The sequence below is a fragment of the Photinus pyralis genome, unplaced genomic scaffold (genome assembly GCF_008802855.1).
Source record: "Photinus pyralis isolate 1611_PpyrPB1 unplaced genomic scaffold, Ppyr1.3 Ppyr1.4_LG3b, whole genome shotgun sequence".
Taxonomy (NCBI): Eukaryota; Metazoa; Arthropoda; class Insecta; order Coleoptera; family Lampyridae; genus Photinus; species Photinus pyralis.
Genome location: NW_022170510.1, coordinates 8,083,570 through 8,110,600, shown reverse-complemented (window position 1 = coordinate 8,110,600; position 27,031 = coordinate 8,083,570). Strand labels below are relative to the sequence as shown.

General features: G+C 34.8%; 1 protein-coding gene and 1 long non-coding RNA gene across 7 annotated transcripts in view; one reads left to right on the top strand and one right to left on the bottom strand.

Annotated features, from left to right (window-relative positions):
- Window positions 1-2,036: 2,036 nt before the first annotated feature.
- LOC116166835 (peripheral plasma membrane protein CASK) overlaps window positions 2,037-27,031 on the bottom strand; it is a 72,402-nt gene continuing 47,407 nt past the window's right edge. Inside the window, exons 3-14 of one of the 6 annotated variants that reach the window (XM_031481992.1) lie at window positions 22,000-22,191; window positions 12,237-12,401; window positions 12,108-12,176; window positions 4,795-4,824; window positions 4,429-4,527; window positions 4,237-4,375; window positions 3,803-3,853; window positions 3,148-3,267; window positions 2,965-3,096; window positions 2,762-2,869; window positions 2,539-2,714; window positions 2,037-2,490 (exon numbers count right to left, since the gene is read on the bottom strand). In XM_031481992.1, coding sequence (XP_031337852.1) covers window positions 2,311-2,490; window positions 2,539-2,714; window positions 2,762-2,869; window positions 2,965-3,096; window positions 3,148-3,267; window positions 3,803-3,853; window positions 4,237-4,375; window positions 4,429-4,527; window positions 4,795-4,824; window positions 12,108-12,176; window positions 12,237-12,401; window positions 22,000-22,191 — 1,461 coding nt within the window. In that variant the 3' untranslated portion in view covers window positions 2,037-2,310. The remainder of the gene's footprint in view (window positions 2,491-2,538; window positions 2,715-2,761; window positions 2,870-2,964; window positions 3,097-3,147; window positions 3,268-3,802; window positions 3,854-4,236; window positions 4,376-4,428; window positions 4,528-4,794; window positions 4,825-12,107; window positions 12,177-12,236; window positions 12,402-21,999; window positions 22,192-27,031) is intronic. The other 5 variants (XM_031481993.1, XM_031481994.1, XM_031481997.1 and 2 more) reach the window with 5 other exon arrangements.
- LOC116166837 lies at window positions 14,331-14,967 on the top strand. The gene is made up of 3 exons (XR_004144419.1): window positions 14,331-14,543; window positions 14,592-14,681; window positions 14,733-14,967. It is a non-coding gene; the product is annotated as an uncharacterized LOC116166837 (long non-coding RNA).

Genomic DNA, 27,031 nt, shown 5'->3' with positions numbered 1-27,031 from the left:
GCAAATTTTATTTGCTACATGAAATAATTATATCAAATAACTCTTAAGATATCTTTGTAAGGTTTGAGTAGGTATAGAAATACCTTTACATAAGCAATCACTTGTATGATTTAAATTTTTCAATACATAATTTATATATACAGAAATTATTTCTTATCTAATTACCTATTCTCTCGTGAACTTTTATCTTCATTTTCAATTTTTAACGTAATGTTTAACTGCATTAATAACTTGAACTAAAAATAATGGCACACCAAAAGTATGACTGAATAGTTTAACAAGTTTTCATTAATTATAGGTACCTATCTTTATACATCTTCCTTGCAATGTTTTGTAGAAGAACATTATAAAGAAGAATGCAGTTTGTATATATAGTATTTAATTCTAATATTATTGACAAAATAAACAACAATCTTAATACTTAAGATTCATTTTGAACAAGTAATTTAGTGAACATTTGACAACGTTTCATCTCACTACCAATTTACATTTTAATTACTTAGTTGTTGCTTTCATCTATGTTCATGAACACAATGCGTAGGTCTGCTGAACCTAATGTTTTTTTCTCATATTTAACCAAAGATTAAAGTACATACGTTTTTTTGGAAAGTAGCGTTTACAATGCATTGCAACTTTGTAAGCGGTAACTAGTGTGATATGTTAGAAACATTTTTTTTTGCATCTACCAATAATAGTTTTCTAGTACTAAAGATCCGGCGCAAATATTTCTAATGTAGTTCACAAACAAAAGTAACATGAGTTCAAGGGTGTCTACTTTGTGGTAATTTTGCTGAAAAACTTTGTCCAACTTTTTTGCATTTCAAGCAAGTCATGTCACAACCTCTAAGGAGCAAATTTGTTAATTTATAATGGTATCATTTGTCAAATAATTCGGATTCATAGTGTGGTCTTGTTGGAAGTAGACCCACTGTAACAGAAACATAGAAAAACTTAAGCGTCAAATTTAGCATTAGTTAAAATTCCGTTTAAAATTTTAGCGATTAGTGTTTAAATTTTAATTTTGGGCGCTACATTATATTACGTATAGGTATAAATTAAATAAATTATAAGCAGAGCATAATCATAAAAAATTATAAAACTGATTTACTGTAAATTTAAAATACCTGGCCTTTCTCACACTCATTTCTTTATTATCAAGTATTTTCTTAATCTTGTGAATTTTAAAATTATTTTTTAACGTTTTTGCTATGTTTCTGCGTAATTAAATATGAGCAAACACTTTCTTGGCAAGATGTATTTTTCACAACCTGAAAATAGAGTTTAATACTACATAGCATAAGCTTCCTCAATGAGCTTTGGTACGCTGTATTGTAAAGAAATATTTTGGTTTAGGATCTATTTTAAATACAGACTTCGTAAACTATAATATATTGCTACGATTAAATTGGTTTCATTGCTACATTGTGCGTTGTGCAAATTGTTACTAAGAGAAGAACAACTTTACGATGTTTACCAATTTTTATTCTTACTCTTATATGATAGTGTAGCTTAGTCTAAATTGTGTTGGAAGAGCAAGTTATCAAATAAGAGACTATAGATTGTAGAGTAGTATTGATACTTGTAATGATTGTGTTTATGTTGAAACATGTTAATAGTTGCAAATAATAGGTATAAATGCTATTCACTGCCCCTAAATAAAATATACTAACAGACTAAAAGTAAAAGCACAATTGGTAGATATTATTGTAAATCGTCTGAATTTTCTCTTTTGCTCATCCTGAAACGTATAACTTTCAAAAAGCTGTAACGAAACTTTTCTTAATTTGATCAGAGTGCAGAAATTGAAAGTTAGTGCAGAGTTGGAAAAATTGCGATTTTATGATTTCATCCATTTTCTGTCTAGTTAACCATTACTAACCCTGCATGTATTTTGATCACACTGTGTAGCAGTTCCCTTTAAAACCAAACTTAGAAATTGAATTACAGCATTATTTAGATAAAATGTTTCATAATGACATTTAACTTAGTCTTATTATCTTTAAAGCAGGCACTAAAACAAAGTTTATTTTACCACCTTTGTTTTAAACGGTACTTTTCATTTTATTTGAAATTTAATCTTATGAAAGCAAAATTTAAGAATATTCTCATCACACTATATGTTTTTGGTATCCATAAACATTGATTTTTTTCTAAATAACAAGCAGTTTATACAAATTAAGATGCGTTTTCTTTTGGTTTTACATATTTTTGTTTAAAAATATAATATGATGTACTAAAGCGTTAATACTCTGCAAAATAACGCTTGTCTTAGAAATTTTGCAGAGAATCCAAATCCGAAGACTCTTGTTGTCAGTATACCCACGAGACTGGTATCCATTGTGGAGTATTGTGAACACGGTCGATTGCGTTTTCTAATGCTGTAATTGTTTCTTCTATATCATTATTAACAATAGTCAAATCGAAGTAGTGTCCATACGCCTGACGAAGCATGTCGGATTCTTTCGCCAGCCTTTCTAGGCTACCGTCATACTGCAAAAATCAATTTGTTAACTTATAATGAGTTTTAAAACGCCTTACATCATTTAAATTCTGCAAAGCAGGTGCGGCGATAAAGACAACATACGGTGAAAATTCGGCAGTTCGTAATATTTTAAGTGCTTGGGGTTCTACATCCAGTATTGCCATCTTTCCCTCGTGATGAATTTTTCTAATCGTCTCCAATTTTGTGCCATACATTGCTTCTTCATGTGTTCCTGCACGAACGTTTCACTTTTAAAACTAAAACTATTTATTTACTTACCATATTCTAAATATTCATTCGCAGCTATGTCAGCCATCATTTCATCATGGGAGACAAAGAAATAATTTCTTCCATTTTCCTCATCCGGCCTCGGCGCTCTTGTGGTATCTGTAGCAAACATTAATTTTAATTCCACAAAAATTACGACAGTAATGGCCAATAGAAGCAGATTATTCCAAAATAACTCCGTTTTTTGCACTTACGTGGTATAGGATATGCATACTGATCAGGATGCTTTGCTATAAGTGTGTTTTTAATATGCCGTCGGCCTACTCCGTGAGCACCTAGTAGTACCAAGGTTTTCCGTTTGAAAGCAGGGTCCGCCACTAGAAAACCAATAAGGAAAAACCGTAATTTATTTTGAATTGCTTACAAGTAATACTCACTTGGTAATTTAACAACCTCTTCATATGTAACTAAATCTAATTGGTCGAAAACTGCGTTATGTTTTGCCAAATATTTATCCTTATATTGTTTCTTCTTACGACTGAAGATTGAGCAATTGACTAAAATTGAAATAAAGCTTAATAAGAATCGTGTATTCGTTTTTGCTGTAAACAAAATTATTAAAAAACATTACAGAATAAAATTCAATGAACTTAACAAATTATCCAAATTCATTTCACTTTTTTTCCTGTAATATAACGGTGGCTTTGCATATTAAGTTCATTTAAAACCGCTGTTTTGTATACAAGAAAACCTTTCATCTGTACATGAATTAGGATGCGTAACTGTAACATGCGTTTTATTAACATATTTGTAATAGTTATATGTGCGATCTTTTAATCTAGAGAACTATATGGCCAATTATGATTTGCATTATTGTAATACAGTTGATAATATTAACGGGTAAAATTCCCAGCAGATCACAAAATATATCACTTATCTAAAGGTAGCAAGTTAACATCGTTGGTTAGGTTGAAGTGAAAAGTCTCAATTTTCACATTCAAAAATATGGCCGAGCCATATTATATAAACGTTTGAAAAACGACATGCATCATGCTGTGGTAAGCATTCCGATATGTTAATCATGCCTTGTACCTGAGGAACCATCACAACCATTTGCATGAGAAGTACATCCTTTCTCCATGTCTTGCATTCAAAAAAAGTACAGGTCATAGCAATACAAAATTTTTAATAGTTTTAAATTTAATTAAAGTAACTTAATTCACAGGTTCTATTCTTAGTGATAAACTTACTTAGTCCTTTTTAATTAGTATAGTAGAAAGAAAAACACCAAGTGCATGCAAAAATATTTAAATACAAAATTTATGAGCTGCTGGAAAAATATGATCGTCCAAAATTTGTTTAGACAAAGATTCCTGTTTAAGTAATGCTACTGCTTAAATTGTCCTGTTTAAGTTTATAACAAATAGAACTTTGATTCATTCCTATAAACATTTCAAGAAACATCGAAAAATTTATACAAGAAGATATGCACATTTAGTTTGTGTTTAATTTTGCAAAACTATTACCTTGTTCATGTTTGGTTTTTTCCATAGCAGCACAAGCTGCCCTCCACTCCTGAAGCTCTGGGGAAGGAATTAATCCAGCAGAACCAGCTGAATTATCTTTTCGTGCTTGCCACCAATGATGATCATCTTTACTAATTATCTGTAGAACAGAATTTCAACTAATTTGAAGATATATGAATCGTATGCACTCACTTGTAAAATATCACCAGTTTTAAAAGCAATTCCAGCTTGAGCGCAGGGTATTAACTCATCCTCCAATGGGTCGTAATCAAACTGAGCTCTAACAAATATCTAACGAAAATTAAAAATTATTAATACTTGCGATTAAATAGTCTATTACAAACAAATATAAGAGCAAACATTGCAAGATATGTTTTGTCAATCAATCAATTAAAAGTTGTCAACAATGGTTGAATAATGAGAAGAAAAAGTAATATACGAAAAAAAATGTGAGCAAGTAACTAACAAACCTGAATCTAAGAAGTGCACTAAAACAGCACTAAACTAAAAGCACATCACATCAGAACCAGAACCTATAAGTAAGACTTTGGTACTTACTAAAACTGGAAGAGGTTTGATCCTGAACAACTGGACAGGCACAGAAAAGAAAGTATTTGTAATTAGCTTAAGAACAATTCGACCGCTTACTGTAAGGTACTATAAAAAGCAGTACGAGGAAAATAAAAAGAAACAGGCAAAAACGAATCGAAAAACTTCTTACATATAAATAATATGAATGATGTTAAAAACATGTCTGGTGAGATGAGATGTGCTTTCTGTAGTTAAATTTAAAAAAAAAAGTAATTATAAAATAAAACAACAGAAATTTATGTAAATGTATAGATGTAAATTTTTGGTTACGCTGTATTGTCGTTTGTCATCTTTATAACCATTGCAAAGGTTTATTACTTTGTGGGGAGTTTTTTTTAGGAATTTATTATCTCGTGCGTTTAAACCCCCGCAGATTTAGCAATGAAATTGAGTCAATATTATTTTGGTCGCTGTATTCGGCATTCTATGTTTAAAATTAGCCCTCGATTGGAGCGTTTCTCGTTTCCCTTTAATTTAATGTCGTTATTTGAAATAGTTAAGGGGTGGTGTTCTATGCGACATCACTTTAAATACTGCGTATAATATATGAAGTAATAATCGGCCGCTGGTCTCTAAATAGATTAAATAAACACAACGTGTTAATTTTGCACAAATGTGCGGGAAGTTATGGCGAACGGATTACGGTGAAGATTGGGTCAAAAACGGAGAAGAGTTCGACAACGACCAAAAAATATGCTTTTGTGGGAATTATAATGAAGACATGATATCAATAAAGAAACTCCTAGTAAAATTGTGCTGAATATGTAAAAAGTGTGTTACACACACACAAGCACAAATTGCGGTTGACGTAATTGATATCATGCTGTTTCTGATTTCATATTACAAATGATTCTTCTAAAACTATTTAATAATTACATTTTAATTTCACCGTTAATACAAAAGGGTTTCTATCTTAAAGATTAATTAAATAGGCATATTTTTATAGTTCCGTTTGCTGAAATGATCGAGATATGATAAATCGGTTCCAATTATTTTAAGAGCACTTTCTACATACCTACAATCCGAAGAGATGCAGAGATAAAGTGACGGGCAGACGGAAATATTTTGTCATAAAGGAGCCCAGGCAATCTTTTGGATAATTTCAGAATTTCAGGTCAATAGTACTCTCGAGTAAAACTAAGTAGATTGAAAAACGAATGATACAATGTTCGGATAACTACCTACTTTTCCCATTAGGGATTTAAGCATTTTTTTACAAGTTTCGTTTGGGAATTACCTACGCTCAAAAAAAGCCCAAAATTTGTGTTTTTTGTTTGACTATACATCTCGTTCTGACTTCCATTTCTCCATGAGTAAGTACCCTCTTCCGACACTTTGTTCTCAAGACACTATGCCACGTTCAGACGATTCATTTTGTCTTTGAGAGTACTTTCCTCCGACAAACAGTTTTCTAGATATTCACTCTTAAATTTTTGACATAACCAATGGATGTATTTTCCAGACGTCCCAATCGCCCTTTGTAAGTACCCTCCTCCGACAATCTGTTCTTGAGATATAAGGAATTATGTCCAATCACGATAAGGGGTCGGTCGACACATTAATTTCTTTCGTTGACACCTCTCATTAGAGTACCATGAAGAATAAAACCAGTCCCCCCCCCCCCCCCCCCCCCCAAACCCTCTCTTTTGATAAGGGGCCAGAAAGAAATAGTTGGTAGAAAGTAAAGTAGTTCAACACGACAGAAGTGGGTCCGGACGGTCAGATAAAACAGTTGCACATTCTTTTAACTCTTAAAAAAAGGCGCTAAACATGTAAACACATCGACATGATTCGAGGCAAGTGACTTGGCGCATGTATACCTAAATCGCGGTACGCGAAATAGTCGAGCGCGACATCATTGAAGAAAGAAGTTTTCAAAAAATTCTATAATCCGATCGGGCGCAATATTGTAAATCTAAATCATCCGGGGGCCCGCAGAAACCCATGAAAAAATTCAGTCACAATACACGTACAAATAAATCTTATTTGTAAAGATGACTGTATATAAAAGCTTCACAGTGTTATTAAATCTGTAATTGTACCACTAAGTATAGTCATATAATTTAATGTCTAGGAAATTTTTGATCCTAGACGAAAAAAGGTGTCTCACAATTAATGTCGGGTATTTATTTCTCGAAACGGAGGCTTCAAGATATTTTGAAAAATTGAACGTATACTGATGTCAAAAAGTTGGTAGCACTTCCAGTCATTTCGGAAGTTGACGCCACCTCTATATTGCTTTATTTTCAGATTTCTGCGAAAATTTCAGGTTTTCTTATACCTATTGTCAACTTTTTTTACTTACCTTGATTTTTAAAATGTGTTGAAGAGCCTTATTTTCAATAATGTACCTTTTATCTATTTTCGACTGGTGTTAAGTGCTTCTGGGGTTAGATGGAAGCACAAGAATATGAGAGAAGACAAAAATTGTATATCTTTAGTTCGAACCATAAACGCCAACCCACCCCAGCAACTCATACCAAAAGATGAGTGCGGTAAACGAAAAACGACCGAAGAACGAACGTCCACTGCAAAGGATGCCGATCCCAATTGCTTTCCGTGCGGAAAGGATTGAGTGCCCCCCGGGAAAACACGAACGCAGCCCAAGTAGACTTTTACCTGGAAGAAGTCCGAAAGGGCCAGCAAATTGCAGAAAGATTCCTGGAAGATTTTGAAGTATTTCTAAGCGGATTCTTCCCGAGAATTGGCCTTTTTCCGGCACTCGTTACCCGAAATATTCACATTTGAAGTGCAACAGCCGCAATCGATTTACCTATACGCATATTGGAAAAAGCTACTACTGGAATTGTAATGAATGACTTGCTTCTGTACATGCTTTGCGTTTAGAGGCTATTACTAAAATTTCATAAAAATGATCCCACATTTTTTCGTTCCGAGGCTCGGGTTAATAATATTAGCATTTATGTATTTCCGATCGGGGTGTAAAACACGTTAATAAGTTGGTGGCAGAGGAAAGCAAAAGAAACATTTTTTTCCAAATAAACTGTAGGTTCAAAATTCGCGTTTCTTCTTTAAGTTTATTTATAACCTTTGAAGGATGTGTGATTTTGCAAACATTATTCAAAGTCGCAAACGACATACTCAAAAAAATACTTTCTTGTATTAAATGAACTGCTAAAGACGCGTTATGCTCAAAAAATGAGTGTACCTGTCAAATATCATGAAATTCCGACTTCTTTTTTTTGTAACACGACTAAATTGCAGTTGGATTTTTTTTGAAATTTTGTCGAATTAATTTTTCGATTCGTTATTTTCATGTCGAATATGGACCAGATACCGTCAAGACCAGAATTTTTTGCACGCGAGTTTTGCCGTTGACAATTTCATACTAGCAATTCTGGAATTTTTTTACAAAACCGTAAAAGGTTAGCCAAAAACCTGATACGGTTTAGAAGAAAACAGAATATATTTTCGATTTATTTGGAAATCAGGTCTGGCCTGGTCCTTCCCAATTTTTTTTACATACTTCATTGTTACGCCCTGTATAGGTTTATATTGTGTAGAAGTGGAGTAAATGTACAATGCACTAATGCAGTGTTCTCTAAAATAAATTAGAATGGAATCAATAAACCCGAGAGTGCATAAACACAAGTTAAATCCCTGGTTAAATCAAACAAAAACGTTTCAAAACAATTCGTTGATGTTTATGAATGTTTCTATAACAATACGTTTTCATTTATCCATAAATAATAGAGATATTGCAATCGCAATTACACGATTAATGAATCGCAAGTGCGTGTAATGTTTGCAACCTATTCATCAGGGAGAGCTTAATTCGTTGCCGTTGCCAACACTAATTATATTACAATCAAACCACCGCCACAATTTGATTTAACTGCTGACGTTTGTTAGTTACAACAAGTGTTCATATCTAGCAATATGAATGTTGAAATCGTAGTAATTATAATTATTAGGTTATTTAATTATTACAAAATGCATTACTTCCAATAAAATTTACAAGCAATTTACAACAATACCTAGGTGATTTCCTGCAAGAGGGATGTAAAAACAAAAGATTAAGTGATTACCTACATTTACCTATACCATTGAATAAGTAATCATAGGTACGAATTCAATGTCTACACACAAACATCCTCGACGAAAACCGCATAAATTAATTCCTTTATCGCGTATTCGGCCTTTTGCGCATTTTATATTTAATTTAGTTTATTTTTAAATACGGCTTTAAAATTGTGAACCCTAATATTACACAGATTTTAATATTATACATATACCACAAGCTTTTTGCTCGGTTATTTTAGTATCTATTGACGTATGAGGTTATTTAATGTATTTAGTAAATTATACCTATTGTTTTCAGAGTTTTTGTTTTATGCAAATTTTAATGAAACACATGACATTTCACATATGTGCTTTATTAGAACCTGATGTATGATAATTTGAAGAGTGTGGACTGTGCCGGTTTTTACGCCTTCAACTACCCGGGTGTACTTAACTACCACCTTTTTCTTAAGTAAACATCCGGGCGTTGATTCATAACATTCCCAATAGCCAGCATTTTAAGGACGGTTTGTTGTATCACCAACATATTGCTATGTAAACAATGTCAATGTGGGCCCGAATTAATGACGGGTCATTTTTTTAAGTCAAATTATTAAATTATTCTGGTGGGGTCTTTACGTGTAAACACAAAACGATTATTGCGTTTCTAGTTATGTCCAAGGTGGTTACCGTTTAATGTGAATAATTTCTAGAATTGTTAACATTGTCAACAAACTTGTGCCCAATTACAGTGACCCGCTTAATGCTTTTAAGAGGTGCCCCCGCAGAAATTCTTAAGTTGTTCTATACTACTGCAGTATTTACCTTACGAATTAAGAAAATTGCAGGAAAACCTAATTCGGAGTAGCCGGCAGAATGCTTGACACTGATCTAAGGCAATTTCCATGTCTGTCACAGATAAAAATTCTCACCTCAACGCAGGTTCGAACACCTAATGCTCTACCACTGAGCTATATAGACGGGCGGTTTAATGATTATTATGTGAAAGTTCTGTTTTGATTTATGAGCACTGTTATTACTTTTGTTAAAATGATGATTTAATTTATTAGCGATACAAATGCGTTTTAACGAGTGTTTGTGAGGGAGTGTGAGAATTTAGCGTAAAGGGACCAGAAAGGGATGCGCGATTGGATGTTGTGTTGCCACGTGTCCGGTATTTGGAAAATTTTCCAATTTTGGAAAGTAGGAGAGTGATTTTAAATACTGCAGTTGGTCTTAGAAGAGGGCCAATTTCGAGGCCGAGTTTTTAGTGTACACAGAGTTGTTTTTCGTAATTTTTTAAGTAAAGTTTAGAACAGATAAGTCAAAAAATAAGCCGAAAACAAGTTGTATATCGAAAAAAAAATGGGAAGAACATAGAACATACCAAGGAACCTTGAGAAAGACGCACATAATTGTGATTCTGAAAGAGGAAATTGGTAAATTCTAATCCCACAATTAAGTAATTAGGAGTAATCTAAACATTTGGAGTAAAGTAATTTTGCCTATAGTGCCTTAGAAAAAATAAGGAATTCTACTAGCCTGTCCAAGGTACTAGTCAGAGTATTCTGGGAAATATTTACCTGCGTAATTAATTATAATTAGGAATAAAGTTGTCGCAGTCAAACTATCAGCCTGTGTAATCCTATCAAACTTATTATAATTATTACGTGAAACAGAAAAGGGAGATTTTATTATTCTTTGAAAAGCACGACGAAAGCTTAGTATGAAGATTAACACAAGGTGGTGCGCCCAACAGGTCTTACCTCTCTCAGTTTGGGTCTCAATTCACAGCACCTATTAAAAATGTAAAGCATTGAGCGAAGCCTAAGTGATAAGGTTCAAAAATAGAGCTAGGTATTGTGTTACTAATGTTGTGTATTGTCTTGAAATAGAAGCAACGTGATTCATAAGCAAAATTAGTATTAATAGTAAGTTCTAGCGAGTATACCACCCACTAGATAGTTATCTAGTCCAAATACAAAACTCGAAACGTTGCAGGAATTGTTTGGATGGAAAAATTACAAAATTGCACAGTAGAGAATAATATTCCAAAAGTAGCACTAGGTACCAAATGAGCTGATGTACAAGTAGGATAGTGTTACTGTGAGATCTTGACAAATTTACGCCATCACAGAGGAAATAAAAATATATAAAACAAGTTTCCAGTGCTGAGATCTCATTCCTCGAACGGATAGACGAATAAAAATTCGTTTTGGAAGAATGCGGCAGCAAACGCGGTACTAAACACCTCAAGCAGAATAGATATTCGTCCTGGAAATCGTAATTAAAAAAGATTTGAAATAAGCAAAGCGTTCCAATTCGTTACACTTTATTTATCGGAAAATTACAGGGTAAATGCTTTTTGTTAACCATGAGATCGGAACGGAAATAGCATCTGCTTCCTTTGAAATAAAGAAAAATAAAATGGAGTCGCCACCCAATAAACGTAGCGTAATCGGCGTAAAAGGTCCAAGTAAATGCGTGAACTATAAAAATCAATCGTTCAAACACTTTGTGACGCGGAAACTCGCTTATTGCAAGCTTGGCAAATATATGTACTTGTTTATTACATCAAACGTCCTTTGTGCAGCCTCCAATTAAATTTAGAGGGATTCCGGTCTAGGAAAAAGCCTACATTTAGATCTACAGGATATTAGTCGGTAGATACGTTTAAAATTTCAAGCGCTTTTTTCATGATTATTTTATTTCGTGTAGAATAATACTAATTATCCAACATTTTTGATTCGTATATGCAAACCACTGGATACTGAAAAATATTAAATCCTTTATAATGACAAATAGAATTCGATGTCCCATTTACAATTTTAATTCATTCCACACATACCTACGCGAATGCAAATTTAGGGAGAGTAACATGTAATTAAATGGGGACTGCCGAATTTTAAACTGGAAAAATCGACGTAATAAAATAGTTACGTCCAAATTATACTCTAGTACATGGTACACTTCATCTTGTTAATTCCCAAAGAAAACATGGGGAGAGGGTTATTTTATAACGTTATAAGGGTTAAACTGATTTATGACGCAATGTCCAAATTAATTTCTATGTAAATTGAAAACCCTCCCTTACATAATAAGGAAGCCACTCAAAATCACAACTTTTTGCTTTAATAATATCATCAAGTGGCGATTTCGAGACACCTACCTATTTAGGTTTTTGTTTTTGCATATTTAAATGAAATGAATGTTAATCATGCAGCATTAGCAGAAGCGGTATAAAAGATTACACTAACCTCGCAAGGCGGCGGAGCACTTCGATACGATGGAACAATTTTAAAAGTAATTGAACCTCTCGCCTCCCTCTATAAAAGTCATCATATGTACAAAAAAATTAAGTGATTTTCAAAAGCTGTAGAACTTACGAGAATTTTTTGCAGGGCATTAACGGACTGGTTTTGTACAGGTATTCCATTAATCTCCCTTATTTCGTCACCGACGTGAAGTGTCGCTTGTCGATGGATCATACCACCGTGCATTATCCTCGCTACAATGCATTTGCCATCTTCGTTCATTTTTAACGTTATTCCCTGAAAAGTGAAATCTATTAGATAAAGTCGCTCATTACATTTAAGATTATTGTTATAGGCTTCTTTGGCACAAGAAATTCTTTTAAAAACTCGCTATTATGACTGATAGAGTGTCCTTAAAAGTCTTAACACTCGAAAACGTTACTACCTAGCGAACCTGTTGGTGACAGCAATAATAGAAGAAGTATAAATAATTATGGAGAGAGGTTTGGAGGTGGTTTTTATGGAATGAACGCACACGTGGGCTTGAAATACAATGAGGTAGCATATAACATTAACCGTTGGAAATGGAGAGTTTCTAGAATATACCGAGATCAGATTTTGTGAAGTCACATATTACGAATGAGTGGAATCAGATTACTCATTATATAAGGATTCACCCCTGGATTCACCCAACAGCATGGTGTATAGCTTTATCATACACCATGCCCAACATTAAGTTTAGCCTTTGGTAGTACGCAAATAATTTTGTATTTAGAAGACAACTTATTTAAAATTGGTGTTTTGGAGTCCGCCTCCTGTTCATGTGGTTTTGAAAGCGCCGACTTAATTAAACCAACTAAACATTAATATTTGAGTAGAAAACGGAAAAAAATTTTCAAATGGAGAAAATATGTAAACGAGCTAGGGTGAGTTTATATACAAAATGTATTCGTGGTGAAATATCATAAATTTCAGCAAGTCCATTTTCTGAGAGTCGAAAATATTGTACATTTTCACCACCCTGTCTGTCAGCCAGGCACGTAGCTACCGGGAATTTTATAGGGCATGGGTTACAATCCTCTTGTTTCAACGATTCTAACGATATATTACTTGCTACAACCACGAGTTGAGTCGATTATATTTTATAATTATCTGGGAAACAAATGCCACTAATTTTCTGAAAATTTGTGCATTTTATTAGTTATTCAATGAATCTATTTCGTCTAAAAGATGTTTTAAATTTTATACTATTTTTGGTAATACCGGGAGTTGGCAAATATATAATTTCTTTAATTTTTTTATTGATTCATCTTTTTTAATTGTTGATCACACCCTGTGTGGATTATTAACGAGGATCGTTTGTAATTTTGTATTGCTGTCTGTCTCTCTATGTGTCTGTCAAATAAATTAAAGCACGGAGGATGAATTTTCAAGCCTTAACCCTCCAAAATCTCAAAATTTGATAGTTGGACAAAAAATAAATTGTTATGTGAGCTACGTCATGCGGGCGTTTTTTTATGGTTTCAGCATCTACAGTAATGATGGATCACCCTATATAACTTAAATCTCTATTTTTTTTTCAAGTTTAAATGTGGTTGTCATTGTAGATTGAACACAATTTCGATCATATTTGAATTCGAAGTCTACATATTTGATTTGTTTGGGAAATATTAAATGTTTAATTTTGTTTAGGTAAATAATCGCTTTGGATTGTGATTGTTTTATTGATCAGTAAAATTACGTTAAAAAAGATTAGGGACATCTGAAAGTAATTGCGTTTTGTGATTTTAAAAATATAATTAATATATGTATAATTGATTAATAATAAAAGTCTTTTTTATAGATACTACTACAGAACAGAAATAATGATACAAATAAGGAAGAGTAGAGGCGGAGTTCAGCTGAGATGCTCTTCCACTCAACCTCTATAATAGTATAACCAAGGAAATAAGTTGCGTAACGTAAACTAACACTGACTAAATATAATACCTTAAATACCTACTACAAAAGTAAGTATTATATTCACTCAGTTATAAGTAGTAAGAGAACAAATGAGTGAATTGATTAAAGAAAGAGAAAAAAAACTTAAAGCTTAAATTGTGGCATTATTTTGTAAATCAAACAGAACCGTCCTTAGTGGTTTCTTGAAATGAAGGTACGCTTGTTTTTCATATTTAAACAATAGGCTACTTCAAATTTATTCCATATTTTGTTTATGCGGGAGTGTTCAAGGCTACTGAGTTTCTCAAATTAATAAAGTTTAATTATTTATATACAAATAATTATCATTGGTTCACTAAACTCAGCCCGCTCCTCTCCATTTTGTGAGTTCGCCTGCTACTGTGTTATTTTGGTCAGACACCGAAAGGGTGCGAAGCGGAGAAATCAAATTCACTAAATTGTCAGAACTGACATTACCTTTCATAACGTTCGGCTTTGGTAAGCATAAATGATCTCCAAGTATATCGATTAATCGGTTTAATTTAGGAAAAGTGTATGACTGCATGTTGGAACTCCTCAATCAGCTGGGTCAATTTGCAATAGATGTATACAATATGGATTGGTCTCTATTTTTGAGTACGTATAATCCTTTATTAAGCCTTAACTTGACAAATTAATGGATTTTAGCCAATCCATATGTGACTGGTGTTACACTGGGTGTTATTATTTTCATCCCATTTGGCGAAGGACCACAGGTACCGATTAAATCAACCTCTGCGAAGAAGGAAGAGGACTAGTGATTCATGTATTCTTAGATACCTAGTAGAGCATTTCTTTTCGGTTTGGTTGATCATTTCGTGCCGGTAAATTTAGGGCGGGAAACATTTTTTGGTCTGGTGTTGGACAGAAAGTTTCAACAAAGATATCTATGTCATTATTTTTTCTAGTTTTGAAAAATGACAAAGTAAAACATTTACATTGTAATTCGCCATAACCGATATCAGTTTTGCACAGAAAGAAGTGATCACTTCGATGCTACTGAAAAATGGTAACGAAACTATCACAGATGAGCGTATTAACAGTCTGGAACAAACTGTTCAGAATCTTTCATCCATTCTGCATGAGCATGCACTTGGTTTCTGCGGAACACAAACTAAATAGAAAGGAGAAAGGTCCCTTTCTCCTAGGTTATTCTTACTGTGTTCTGAAACATGCATATACATTCAGCCTGCGAACAATTAGGCCAGTCATATCTCACTAGAAATCGCTAAAATTTAACGGCTAGTTCTCATTTTGATATTCTGTTAGGATCACTATCAGTAGTTTATCTCCAAGTTTGCATCATCGCAAAAGACCAACGCTAACTTTGCAGCACTCAAAAACCGCGAAATGTTCGTACTTGTTTTGGTTTTTTCAATATAAGTCTTAAACTACGCGTTTGATTAAACAAACATTTGCTATAGGTTTTTAAAGTGGACTAGTTGCTACAATTTCAGACCAGAACCAGTCCTGTAGGTTCAACATTTACCAAGATACAGCCCTTAAAAAATTGACAATTTTTTTCAAAAAAGTGAAATTTAAGATTTGCTCAAATTTCTCCCCAACATGGGGGAAAATGAACGGGAAAAGGCATGTTGTGGCAAATGTTATCTTTAATTTAAGCACAGAATGACGCCGATAGTTCACTCACAAACCGTAAAACTCCAAAAATAGGAAAATTTTTCGTAAATTTGCTCTGTTTAGTTGTTTTGGTTAATTGGGAGCGCTTATGTCGGCGACCCTGACAGAAAATGATTTACCAACACTGTCAAATGTTCTCAAACCTCAATTTCGAAGGTTTGTGCGCGAGAGAAATAATGTCGGTTTCGATGGGATGTTGTTTTATTTGTGAAAAAGTCTTTCTTTAATTCGAGAAAGTGAGTAAGGGACGTGGCCTACTGCAAAATAAACGATTTCTACAGGGGTTGATGTCAGTGTTCACGACGCATGCAGAAAAAGACACACTGTTGAAAGTAATGTTGTCGCGTCGGTTCGCCATGGTGGTGATCTCAACCATCGACATACAGTAGAGGATCAAGGGACTTTTCAATATCCTGTAACCTGCAGAACATTTTTCTCTGTGGAGACGAAATCCCAAAGGATTTCTCAAGCTCAAAAAATAACTGCCTGTGTCTCGACAGAATATTGTTCACACAGATGAAAATCTGGGCGTCTCCTTGAAGCAGCTGAATGTCGAGTAGATCACTGTTTTTATTAATTTTATTAATTTTAATTTAATTTTAAATTTTATTAATTTTAGTCTACTTTAACAACATGAATGGCCTAAATGTGCTGAGCGTGGGAACAATATGAAACCTAATGATTTTTTCGTAATCCTAGCAAAAACTACAGTTGAAATTTATTTTTCAAATTTTTAAAAATAAGTTTGATCTCGTTATTTTTATGCTAGAACAAGTACAAACCTGTAAATATCTAGGAACCACTGTAACAGATGATTGGAGAAGCTGGAAAGAAATAAAGACGCGCATTGGAATAGCATAAGAAACATTTATCCGGAAAACTAGAATACTGTTCAGCAAGTTGGACATGAATCTAAGGAAAAAAATTGCGGATGAGCAACGTGGACAATTAAAAAGAAAATGATTGAAGCTATGGAAATGTGGATGTGGAAAAGAATGCTTGGAAGAAAGTGGTCTGATAGGATTAGGAGCGAACAGGTACTAGAAAGAAAAGGAGAAGGAAGATCTTTGTATCAAACAATCGTTGGTGTATTCAACCACCGTTTCCTATTCTTCCCCATGTATACCTAAGTGTGCAATAATTTCTTTTAAAATTACCTCTAAATAGTATTTAATACTGGAAGATGCATGTGAGATTACCATGTTTTATTAATTTCATAAGTCCACTTTCAATCACAAAATCCAAATTATTTTTCAGACACTTTGTCTTCTTTCTCTAAGGAATAACTAAATGTATCTCTTATTCATTTTTCTAATATCTTTCCAAAAATTTAACCGATTTATTTCTCTGAAGAAAATTTTCCAGGGCAAACCTCATACCTCATACAACTATTAAAATACACTTCTTGCCGGGCATTCTGAAAATGTAGTGTTTGATTTATAATAATCTAATTAGCACCAAAGCCTTAATTTCAATTTATTAAATCCGTCAATGAATGCTTCTCGAATATTGAGTTGACTAAAAGAAGATCTCAAAATGCGTTTAGAGCCATTTTTATAATAAGGATTTAGCAAATTTCGAACGTACAATTGCCGATAAAGAAAAGTTCGAAACAAATTTTCCTGATTTTGCAAGATTCTTCTTATTCGACTTGCAGCGCATATTTACAACTAATCGAACGCAATTTATCGCTCAATATTTGCCTTATACTTAGCTTAGCCATTTCCGTATTTATGTGTAAAGGTTTCATACATATTCATCATAAAACGAAGGCTCGTTATCAAACAATTTTGCCCCCGCTTATCTTTTCACAAAATTGAAAACCATTAAAGAGCGGTGTATTGCTCGAGGATTATTGATAAATTCGTGTCAGAGCCAACATTTTGTAGGAAGATCACGTACAATACGCGGAGATATGCATTCAAATTAGGATTCGCATAGTAAACTTTTTCTACAAGATTTAAAGAGCTCGGAAGATGTACCACTATCCCCGAATACGCATTTCAATTTGAGAGTGTGACTCTTGAGCGATCACGTTGAATTGGGTAGCCTCCCCAATTCCTTTAACGCTTAATTAAACACATTGAGCGTATTTTGCAATATCAAAGTTTTAAATTAAGTCGTGGAAAAGTTAAAGCTAAAAGTTTCATAATTTTTGACACATAAAATATCCATTCAAGTGGGTTAAGATTTTAAGAAGTAATTTTCGCGTGTATGAGTATATAGTTAGTTCCATGTTAGCAATTTAAATTTAATGAAGTCTCACACAAACTGTTTAACTAAATTGCAATTTTACAATCAATGTATGAAAGAATGGCATCTCATTTGCATTAGGTATCTTAGTTTCATTCTGCTGAACTACACTGATAACGATAAGTACTCTACAGGGTGATTCCTATAGTACCCGCCACCGTTTGGGAGCGTATAGGGGGTGCCTAGGGGAGTATTTTGATATAGGACACTTGGGGTCGGAAATCTAAAATAAGGGCGCCAGAACCAAATTTATCTTCTGGAATTTCACGCCTGTATGTAGGCAACCCAACCGACCGACGTTTCGCGCGGAGCGATGCAGAGCGAGTTAGCGCGAGGAAGCGACATGGGAGGGAAGGAGGGAAAACGACAGTCAAAAGCAATAACGTTTACAAGTGTTCAACGTGGCCACCGTTGTTCTCAATGCACTTCCTACATCTAGCCAACTATTATTATACTATTGCCATAGTGTTTATTCACTTGATACGCGTCGTTGCAGACGGGATTTCGTGGGTTTAAACAAAATTCTGATCAAGTGTCAGCCACACATCGCCGCCTGAGATCGCTCCGTGTGCACCGCCGGCCGGTTGGGTTGCCTACCTACAGGCGCGAAATTCCAGAAGGTAAATTTGGCTCTGGCACCCTTATTTTAGATTTCCGACCCCAAGTGTCCTATATCAAAATACTCCCCTACGCACCACCTACACGCTCCCAAACGGTGGCAGGTACTATAGGAATCACCCTGTATGTACGCTAGTATGAAATTAATTATTATTGTTATTATTTTTTTCATTTGTTTTGCGGAAAATTCATAAAATCTACTATAATCACCTGATTGAAATAGTTATCAGTACAAATTTTTTTCAATTTAATAAAGAGGGGGGGGGGGCACATCGAATGGGATTGTATGGGTATCTTTGCTCTTGTTAGTATAAGAGAGAATTCCGATATTAGATCAAATCTTCAGTAGGCACTTTTGTATGCTGAGGGAAATTCAATTAAAAACAATAGCCTAAGTGGATTGATAAAGACACTAAACCTTCCCCATACTTCTTTTAATTATTTCAGGTATTAGAATAAAGGCATTAGGTGACAGCGACTATAGTTTCGACCCGAAGGTCATTATCAAGCTGAAATATTATAATTTGAAACAATGACTAACCTTAGGTGACCTACCTTAAGTTTAAGAGAACATATAAAGGTGGTTGAAAATTACATTTTAAAATGGTACATTTGGTTATCAATATGCTGTAAAACATGTGTTAAAAACAAGTCTAGAATATAGTTATACTTACGGGAAAAATTACTAATTTATAACATGGGAAACAATAACAATATTAACAATTTAAAAAACTTTTTGTCCTCACATATTATAAAACAATTGATTAAATTAAAGAAATTAGAAGAGACGAGATGGACACAGCCATCTTGACAAGCAATGTGAAATGTGCTAACTATAAATACGACAGGTTAAGTAACTGAAGGGAAGGGGCAAAAGCGGGAAACTTGAAAATTTGAAAATTAAAAAGGAATAAAGGGCCGAATTGGTTATGGGACGAAAAAAGAAGAAAGGTGAAAAGAATGTAACTTAGCTTACATTAGGCTATTGTTTTTTGATAATATTTAAATTTAATGGGCCAAAATACCCTGTCTCTACTGAAGGTAGTCGTCGGGACTCACTGACTGAATGGAAGCCCAAAAGTAACAACCCTGATCTGCTGAAGGCAGAAAAAGGGCAACGTAAACTTAAACTAGAAACGAAGGGCTGACAAGCGTATCGGGGTCGGAAACTACTTGGTGAGAAAATGCAAATTTTTATTTAAGTGAAGGATTTCATTAAGGGAGTGTTGAGGATTCGTCCTATAGTGGAGGTAAATCTCTTTCATTTCAAGAAAGTCCAATTTGAGACTTTTGTTACAAACAGGCAACATTTTGAAATCCGCTTTAGAAAACGAATGGCCTGAACTAAGGATGTGGTAAGCGAAGGAAGAACTGGGATTAGGTTGAACAGAGCTTATGTTGTTGTTCTTAATGGCAGTGATGTGTTCAGAGAACCGAATTTTAAAAGAACGACCAGTTTGTCCAATGTAACAAGCTGGGCCATCTGAACAAACCAGTTTGTAAACTCCAGACTTGGATAAAGGAGGTATTGGGCCTTTGGTTTTGACTAAGATAGAATTTAAGTTGTTCTTAACAGAGAAGGAAATGGAAACTTTGAGGGGACGGAAGAGACGGGCTATTATTTCAGATATGGGACCAATGTACGGTAAGGAGAAATATTTGGAAGGGGAATCGGGGGTCTGAGAGAGGGTGGTACGTCTGGATAGGAAGTCTTTCAACATCATCTTACGATGTAAATTATTGATCAATTGGAACGGGTAATTGTTCGCACTAGCGATTTGAAAAATGATGTCTAGTTCTTTCAAGTAAAAAGGTTCGGAAAGGTCAAGGGAAAGGAGTCTGTGAAAGAAGAATCTGAAGGAAGCAAGTTTGTGTGAGAGAGGATGACTGTAGTGATATGGGATAACATGGTCAGTGGTGGTAGGTTTTCGATAGATGCCGATTTCCACCCTCGAAGTGCCTCTAGTCAATGACAGGTCCAAGAAATTAATAGGCTTATTAGACTCAATTTCTAGAGTAAATTTGATATTGGGGTGAAGAGAATTTAATATTTCAAAGCACTGATTAAGCTCAGACCTATCACCCCCAAAGACCACAAGAATGTCATCAACATATCTTTTGTAGAAACGGAAATAATTAAAAGAAGGTTTAGTGTCTTTATCAATCCACTTAGTCAATATCACCCCGTTTTGAGTCGTTATAAGATGGATAGCTACCAATTAAAAACAATAGTTTCCAAAAAATGAAAATTTGATTATATTTGTTAAAAGGTAATTTATTAGCGGTAACACAGCATTTTATCAGGGAGAAAACTGCGTGATTTCATAGAAAATTGTTATCTGAGATAAGAGAATTCCGCGTAAAATTGGGATTCGCGACTTTAAAGAGCGTATAGGAACGAAGACTGGCTATCGTGTTGCTACGTTCCGTTAATTGGATGAAGTTTTTTGAATTGTGAAAAGAGAGAAGACCCGTTAAATACTGAAGAGGGCGTAAGAAAGGGGTCTTTCCGCTAAATTCGAGGTCGAGTTGCTGTTCGTTGAAAGCGCGTCGTGCGTTAGGTTTCGCATTGTTCGTTAGGTAAAGCTCATTACGTAATAATTAGGAAGTCAGCCAAGTTCGACTTAAAGTTTTAAGAAGACGTACGTAAAAGTTTGGAAGTTTTTATTTTATAATTGAAGCTGTCGTCTACTGTTGCCGGACAGCCGTCGTTTCATCTGTCGTGTGTTTGGTCAGCCAGTTTGATCCAAATTGAGTAAAATTACGTTCCCATGACCTGAAGAGACGATAAGTTAAAGAAAAACAAGTTAGTGCGATACGTGTCGCAATTAGTGGTTTTTTTCTCGAATTTTTTTGGGATTTTAACATAAAACTGTAAGCAGTTTACCTTTTAATTATTTTATTTAATTGTTGATCGAACGATTATGCGGGATGTGTAAACGGACCTAGTTGTAATCCGTTTCGATTGTTAGAATGTTATGATTAATTTGATTTGTGTGTCTAAAAGAAATTTTGATTGTGCGAATTCATGTAAATTCGAACCCTTTAACGTTCGAGATAAATGTCTCATTCTTAACTATGATTAATTTTGTAGATCCGTACTCAATGTTTAATTCAGGTGCCTACAAATTTGTGTAAGTAATCCTTTTGGAACTTAAGGAATCTGATCCCGGTCATTATTTGCTTTAGAATTTGAAGTCGAAATTGAAATTTTTTATTGTGACGGGATTCGGATGTGTCCTGGGAGAAATTTAATAAGGGAGCTAGCTAGGTTTAAGACGTTTTGTGTATGTTTCATTTTAGCCGGGCCATTGCACACAGCATTATTATTTACTTCTCCAACGTGGGGCATTGCATTTATTTTTTATGTGGCTCAAAAGTTAGTGTCACAGAAGTATCTTACCATAGGTTCATCTGTATTTTTTTGAAACTGAACCAATCGGACCCTCGTGACGTTTTCCATCTCCACCTCTCCATTGGTACCGTCGAGTTCTTCACCCCCATTGAGATATGGAAGTAGAGGAGGCGGTGTAACTCGCATTGCATCTTCACCGTAAATTTCGTGTGCCACCACATCGTGAGCCTGCAGAAGAGCCTGAAAAAGAAGACACAAGCGTTATTTATTTTCTTAAATTAACTGTACTGAAATATATAAAAATAGTTTTTGAAAGACGAGAAGTTATAGCTGTAGAATATTGATTTATTATTATATTTTTGTTTGTGGTAAATCATAGCGTAATAAAAAAATTAAGCTCAGCTTTCTTCTTTCTCGTGCACACTTATTTTTATCAAAATCAGTTCCAAACCATTTCAATCAAACATTTTTCTTTCACAATCAAAGATGGCAGAAGAAATCTTATTTTTGGAGTTTTGAGCTGTTGTCACGTTCATACATCAATCGCCAATCTACACAGTTTTGAAAAGTAATTGCGACATGAGCAAACCGCATCACTCTATCTCTTTTATTCTCAAAATATCCTCGAAAACTATCGAGAATAAGCAATTCGGAACACCCTGTACAAGACTGAGATACGCCATTATTTAATATAGAAACACAAAAAATAAGCTAAACAGGACGTTTCTGGTACAAACACACTAACAATAACTTTTCCAAGTTCTTTATTATTTCTGTCTACCATATACAGGGTGGATTATCGAAAACGGAATTGAACTATTTTCGGATATTGTAGGGTGTACGTCCTCACATTTTTATCCCGTAGCACTAAAACAACCTCTAAATTCTAAATTGTGAAATGTTTTGGATACCTACTACAATGATCAAATCTAAAAAAAATACGTTCCAAATTCAGGGGATGAAGGACCCAACAAAACATCCCTTCCTCTGTCACTTTGCCTCGCATTTTATAGACGTAGTAATCGTAGGTACCACGGCGAAGAAATTAGTGATTTGAGTTCTACCGTAAAAAGTCCTCCGTAAACTCAAAATTCGCGTTTCCGAGCGTTTTTCGTAAATTTAATTTAATTAACGGAGAGCAGCTCTTTGGTTTTCAATGCGCCACTGTGTATACAAACGTGTCACCCATTTAATGGGTTTCTCATTTCTGATTTGTCCGGGAAAAGGTTTTCATATGTACCTATCTACAATCAACTTAACGCTTGAAATAAAGGGCAATATTTTGAGACTAGCTTGGAGCAGGTGTTCAAGGGAGGACAAAAATATTTTAGTATACCTCGATATGGCGGCAGGTTGACTGCAACTTCCGGTTTCAAAACCTCTACACTGATTGATATAGCACGAGCTAAGTAACGAGTAAGTAAAAGAAATGCAAAAATAAAAATGTCAAGGATATCGCAGTAAAGACACGCGGTTACACTGCAATGTACCAAGAAACGTTGTGCGTAGAAATAAGGGAAGAAGTGAAATAATTCACCAGGCAGCTAGAGAATTAACTCGACCATCCAACTTTAATTTCACAAACGCTCGTTAGACAGTAAAATTTTACTTAGCGAAATAAATTGATCTCCATCTAAGCGGAACAATCTTTTTAATGTTTAGTGGCTATAATTTGTAGAATACCGACGTCCACCCTATAAATCAAATCGCTGAACAAACCGCACAATTTAGAAAACACACATTTTTATGCTCCACCGTACAAGATTCAATTAGTGCAGAAGCGTACTGTTTACGACTTGTTGCGTTTTGAATACAGATGTGCCTTCTTTAATCTTGCAGAAAACATAAAACACGGTTATGATTAACGAAGCTTATTTTCGTCTAAACCGCTTCTTTCCGCATGGAAAACTCACATTTCCGAAGCAGGTAGAGTGGTAGGTAGGTATATATGGTTAAATTGAGTGCTTCGTGCACATGAAAAAGTAACGTCGTTGGGGTTGATGGAACCAACCGGCCCGCATTTTTTATTTTTGGAGGATGCGGTTGAAAATTTTTTCTAATTTTCGGTTCGTTTACGACTTTTAACAATCAACTTTATTATAACACGCTGAGCGGGATCCTTCGAAATATGTTGCTTAAGCACATGCGAGGAATAAGAAAAGTACTTATAATCCATTACACTATCGTAACGTCACATTTTAGGATAGTTATAACCGTTTGCACCGACAAATTTAAGCGGACCTTGGCTTAAGAGTAGAGTAAAATCTATGGCAACGATTATTGAGACAATGGTTACGCTTAAATTTGTCTGTGCAAACGGCCATTAATGTTTTTAATTATAGACATAAAAATTTAATAGTGAAAGAAAATCTACATGCACTTTCAAATTAAATGAGATGAAGCATGTATTTATGGAATGCCCTAAAATTTAACTACGTAAGGGTAGCAGGGAAGACATATTTTAAATTCATAAACATCCTAAGTCAAGTCGTGACTTAAGGAAAAGTGATAAAATGTTAGACTTCGGGATGCTCGTCCTACTTACTTATAACCTAACAAATTGTGTGAAAGGCAAAACTTTGGCATTTGCAAGAACTGTTGTTTAGAAAGGACAAAAATCTAAAGCTTTGCTGCAGCTTTTGGCCAAATAAGCATTGGCATATATTATATTATAAATACATACTCGTATATAATATTATAATTTACAGTCTTGTTTAGAGATTTAGATCCTATTTCTTAACTTCGTTTTGTAAAGGGTGGTCTCTGTAGAATTAGTCATTTTTCGAATTGATATTTTGGTAAGCATAGGAAAATTTACACAAGTACCGCTTCATAGTGAAATTGAACAAAGATATGTCGGGCGATAACGTACCATATCAATAAACGTATTGCGCCAAGCGATCTCTACGGACCTAAAAGTTTCGCCCTGTTGTGCGAAAATCCGAGCACGTGACAGAAATGCGGGTTTCCTATGGGTTTTGTTATGTATTCGCTGGACAAAGGTTGTAGACTTCCTAATAACTTTTATTCTAACGATTGACAAACTTTGACCAATTTACAAAAATACAGAATACAGAATCAACAACTTATCTCTATGACATCAGCGCACCCTTATACAATTATTATAAATAATTTGAATACATATCAGGTTTAAAGGAGTACGCGGAGGAGTACTTGGGCCGGTATTATAAAGCCCGCTTGAACGGAGATTGGCGTTCAATCGTAGTTTGAGTGCGATTGCGCGTATTATAAACGCCGCTTGAGTCTTAACTAGAGTTCAATCTCCGATTGTAGTCGATCCGTCAATTTTCTCGGGATTTGGGGCCCAAACGGAGATTAGACGCGCGAACGTGTAAAGAATTAAGGTTATCATAACCAGTTTATTTTGTTTTGTGTCATTGTTTCGATTTATAACGAAATGGAAATAATTGAAATTGGATCTGCAAGAGGTCGGTTACTGTGGGCAGTAAGCGACGATGATTCTTCTACTCTTCAGCAGAGGATGAGTTCCTTAGAAGGAGAGCAGAAATTTTAACGAATGTGTTGATCATTTCGGCAAGTGGGATGAAGAGGAATTTGGGCAGAGATTTCGGTTATCCAAGGATATTGTTAGATCCCTAGAAAACAGGATTAGAGCACTAATTGCCCCCCAAACAAACATATTTTGCGCAACTGGGTGTGTTAATTAATTAATAATTGCCCATCAATGGTGAGGCTGTCGTCACCAGCTCCAGCTTCATTACCTGTAAGGTTTTTCACACAGAATGATTAGGGATATAGATGCAAACAAAAAACATATCTGATGATATCCTGATGCTTAACCTTGTTCTTGGTAGTAGAGGCGTCCGTCCCTTTATTTTCAAATATGACTGAACGCAGTCCGCTTGCTGATGGGCGTCCGCGTCCGTAAAAACCACTCGCTTTTTCCTTTGTCTGTCATTGGCACAGTGGCAGACAGAACAGCGCTATGTAAAACGATTTCGCAAGGGGATGAACAGATCAGCACAGTCACAGCGGCAGCGGCAAATGGCACAGAAACGAAAAGAACGAGCGGTGCGGACGCGATCGGTGCGAAGAACGTAAACAACATCATCACCTGTCAGCTGATGCATCGGCCACTGAAAATTCTGCGCTCTGATTGGTCCTTGGTTCGCCCACAGTGTTACCATCCGAGGGATCATAAACTCAAACGGAGATTCACCAAACGCTTTTCCAACGGTGTTTATAATACGAAACCGCTCTCAATCTTGGTTTGACGTTCAATCGCCGATTGATTAATCTCCGCTTAAACTGTGCTTTTATAATACCGGCCCTTAGTAAGTATCATAAATCTTAGAACGCATAAATAAGAGTATATTTAATCGTAATTTCCACCTAAGGTAAAAGTTGGCCATATGTTTTGTAAAAGCGTTATTGAACAAATTAATTGGCTTTATTTACTAACAACGCCACGTGCACGATAACAAAGGCGGGTGTTTATCAATACGGGCGACAAAGCGGCGTTTCGAGAATTGCCGTAGAACAACGATATGGAACGGATGAGTGGAGGTGGCTTGACCTAAAAATAAATGATGGTATTGGCGGGTCGATTGAAAAAGCGCATGTCACTGTTGCGCTAAATTATTGCGGCCAGTTAAAGAAATTGTGGTCAATAGTCCTCGTGCAGTTTTTGTTAAAGTGTTTAATTTTAAGATTCTTATCACCCTATCAGCCATTATGATTATTTGTCAACATCTTTAAACGAGTTATTGCGTTACCAACTTGACGTGTTCAACCAAAGGGAGTTTTAAAAACTGTCAGTTCTGTGTAAAGTTTTAGGTTTGTCGTACATCGTATTCCCATTACCCGAACCAGATAATTAGGATATAAATTTGACTAATCTGTGATTCCTTTATTTTGAGATCTCTTGAATTGATCGTTTTTTTTCATTTGCCCCTTTTGTAAACGGGTTGTGTGTATTAAAAAAAGGGTTGTTAGCCTTAACTTTTTCTTACAAATTTTTATATAAAATTGGTTTTATCATGATGTGTCTTAGAATAAATATCAATTAATTGTGTGTCAATTTGAATTTCGATTTGAG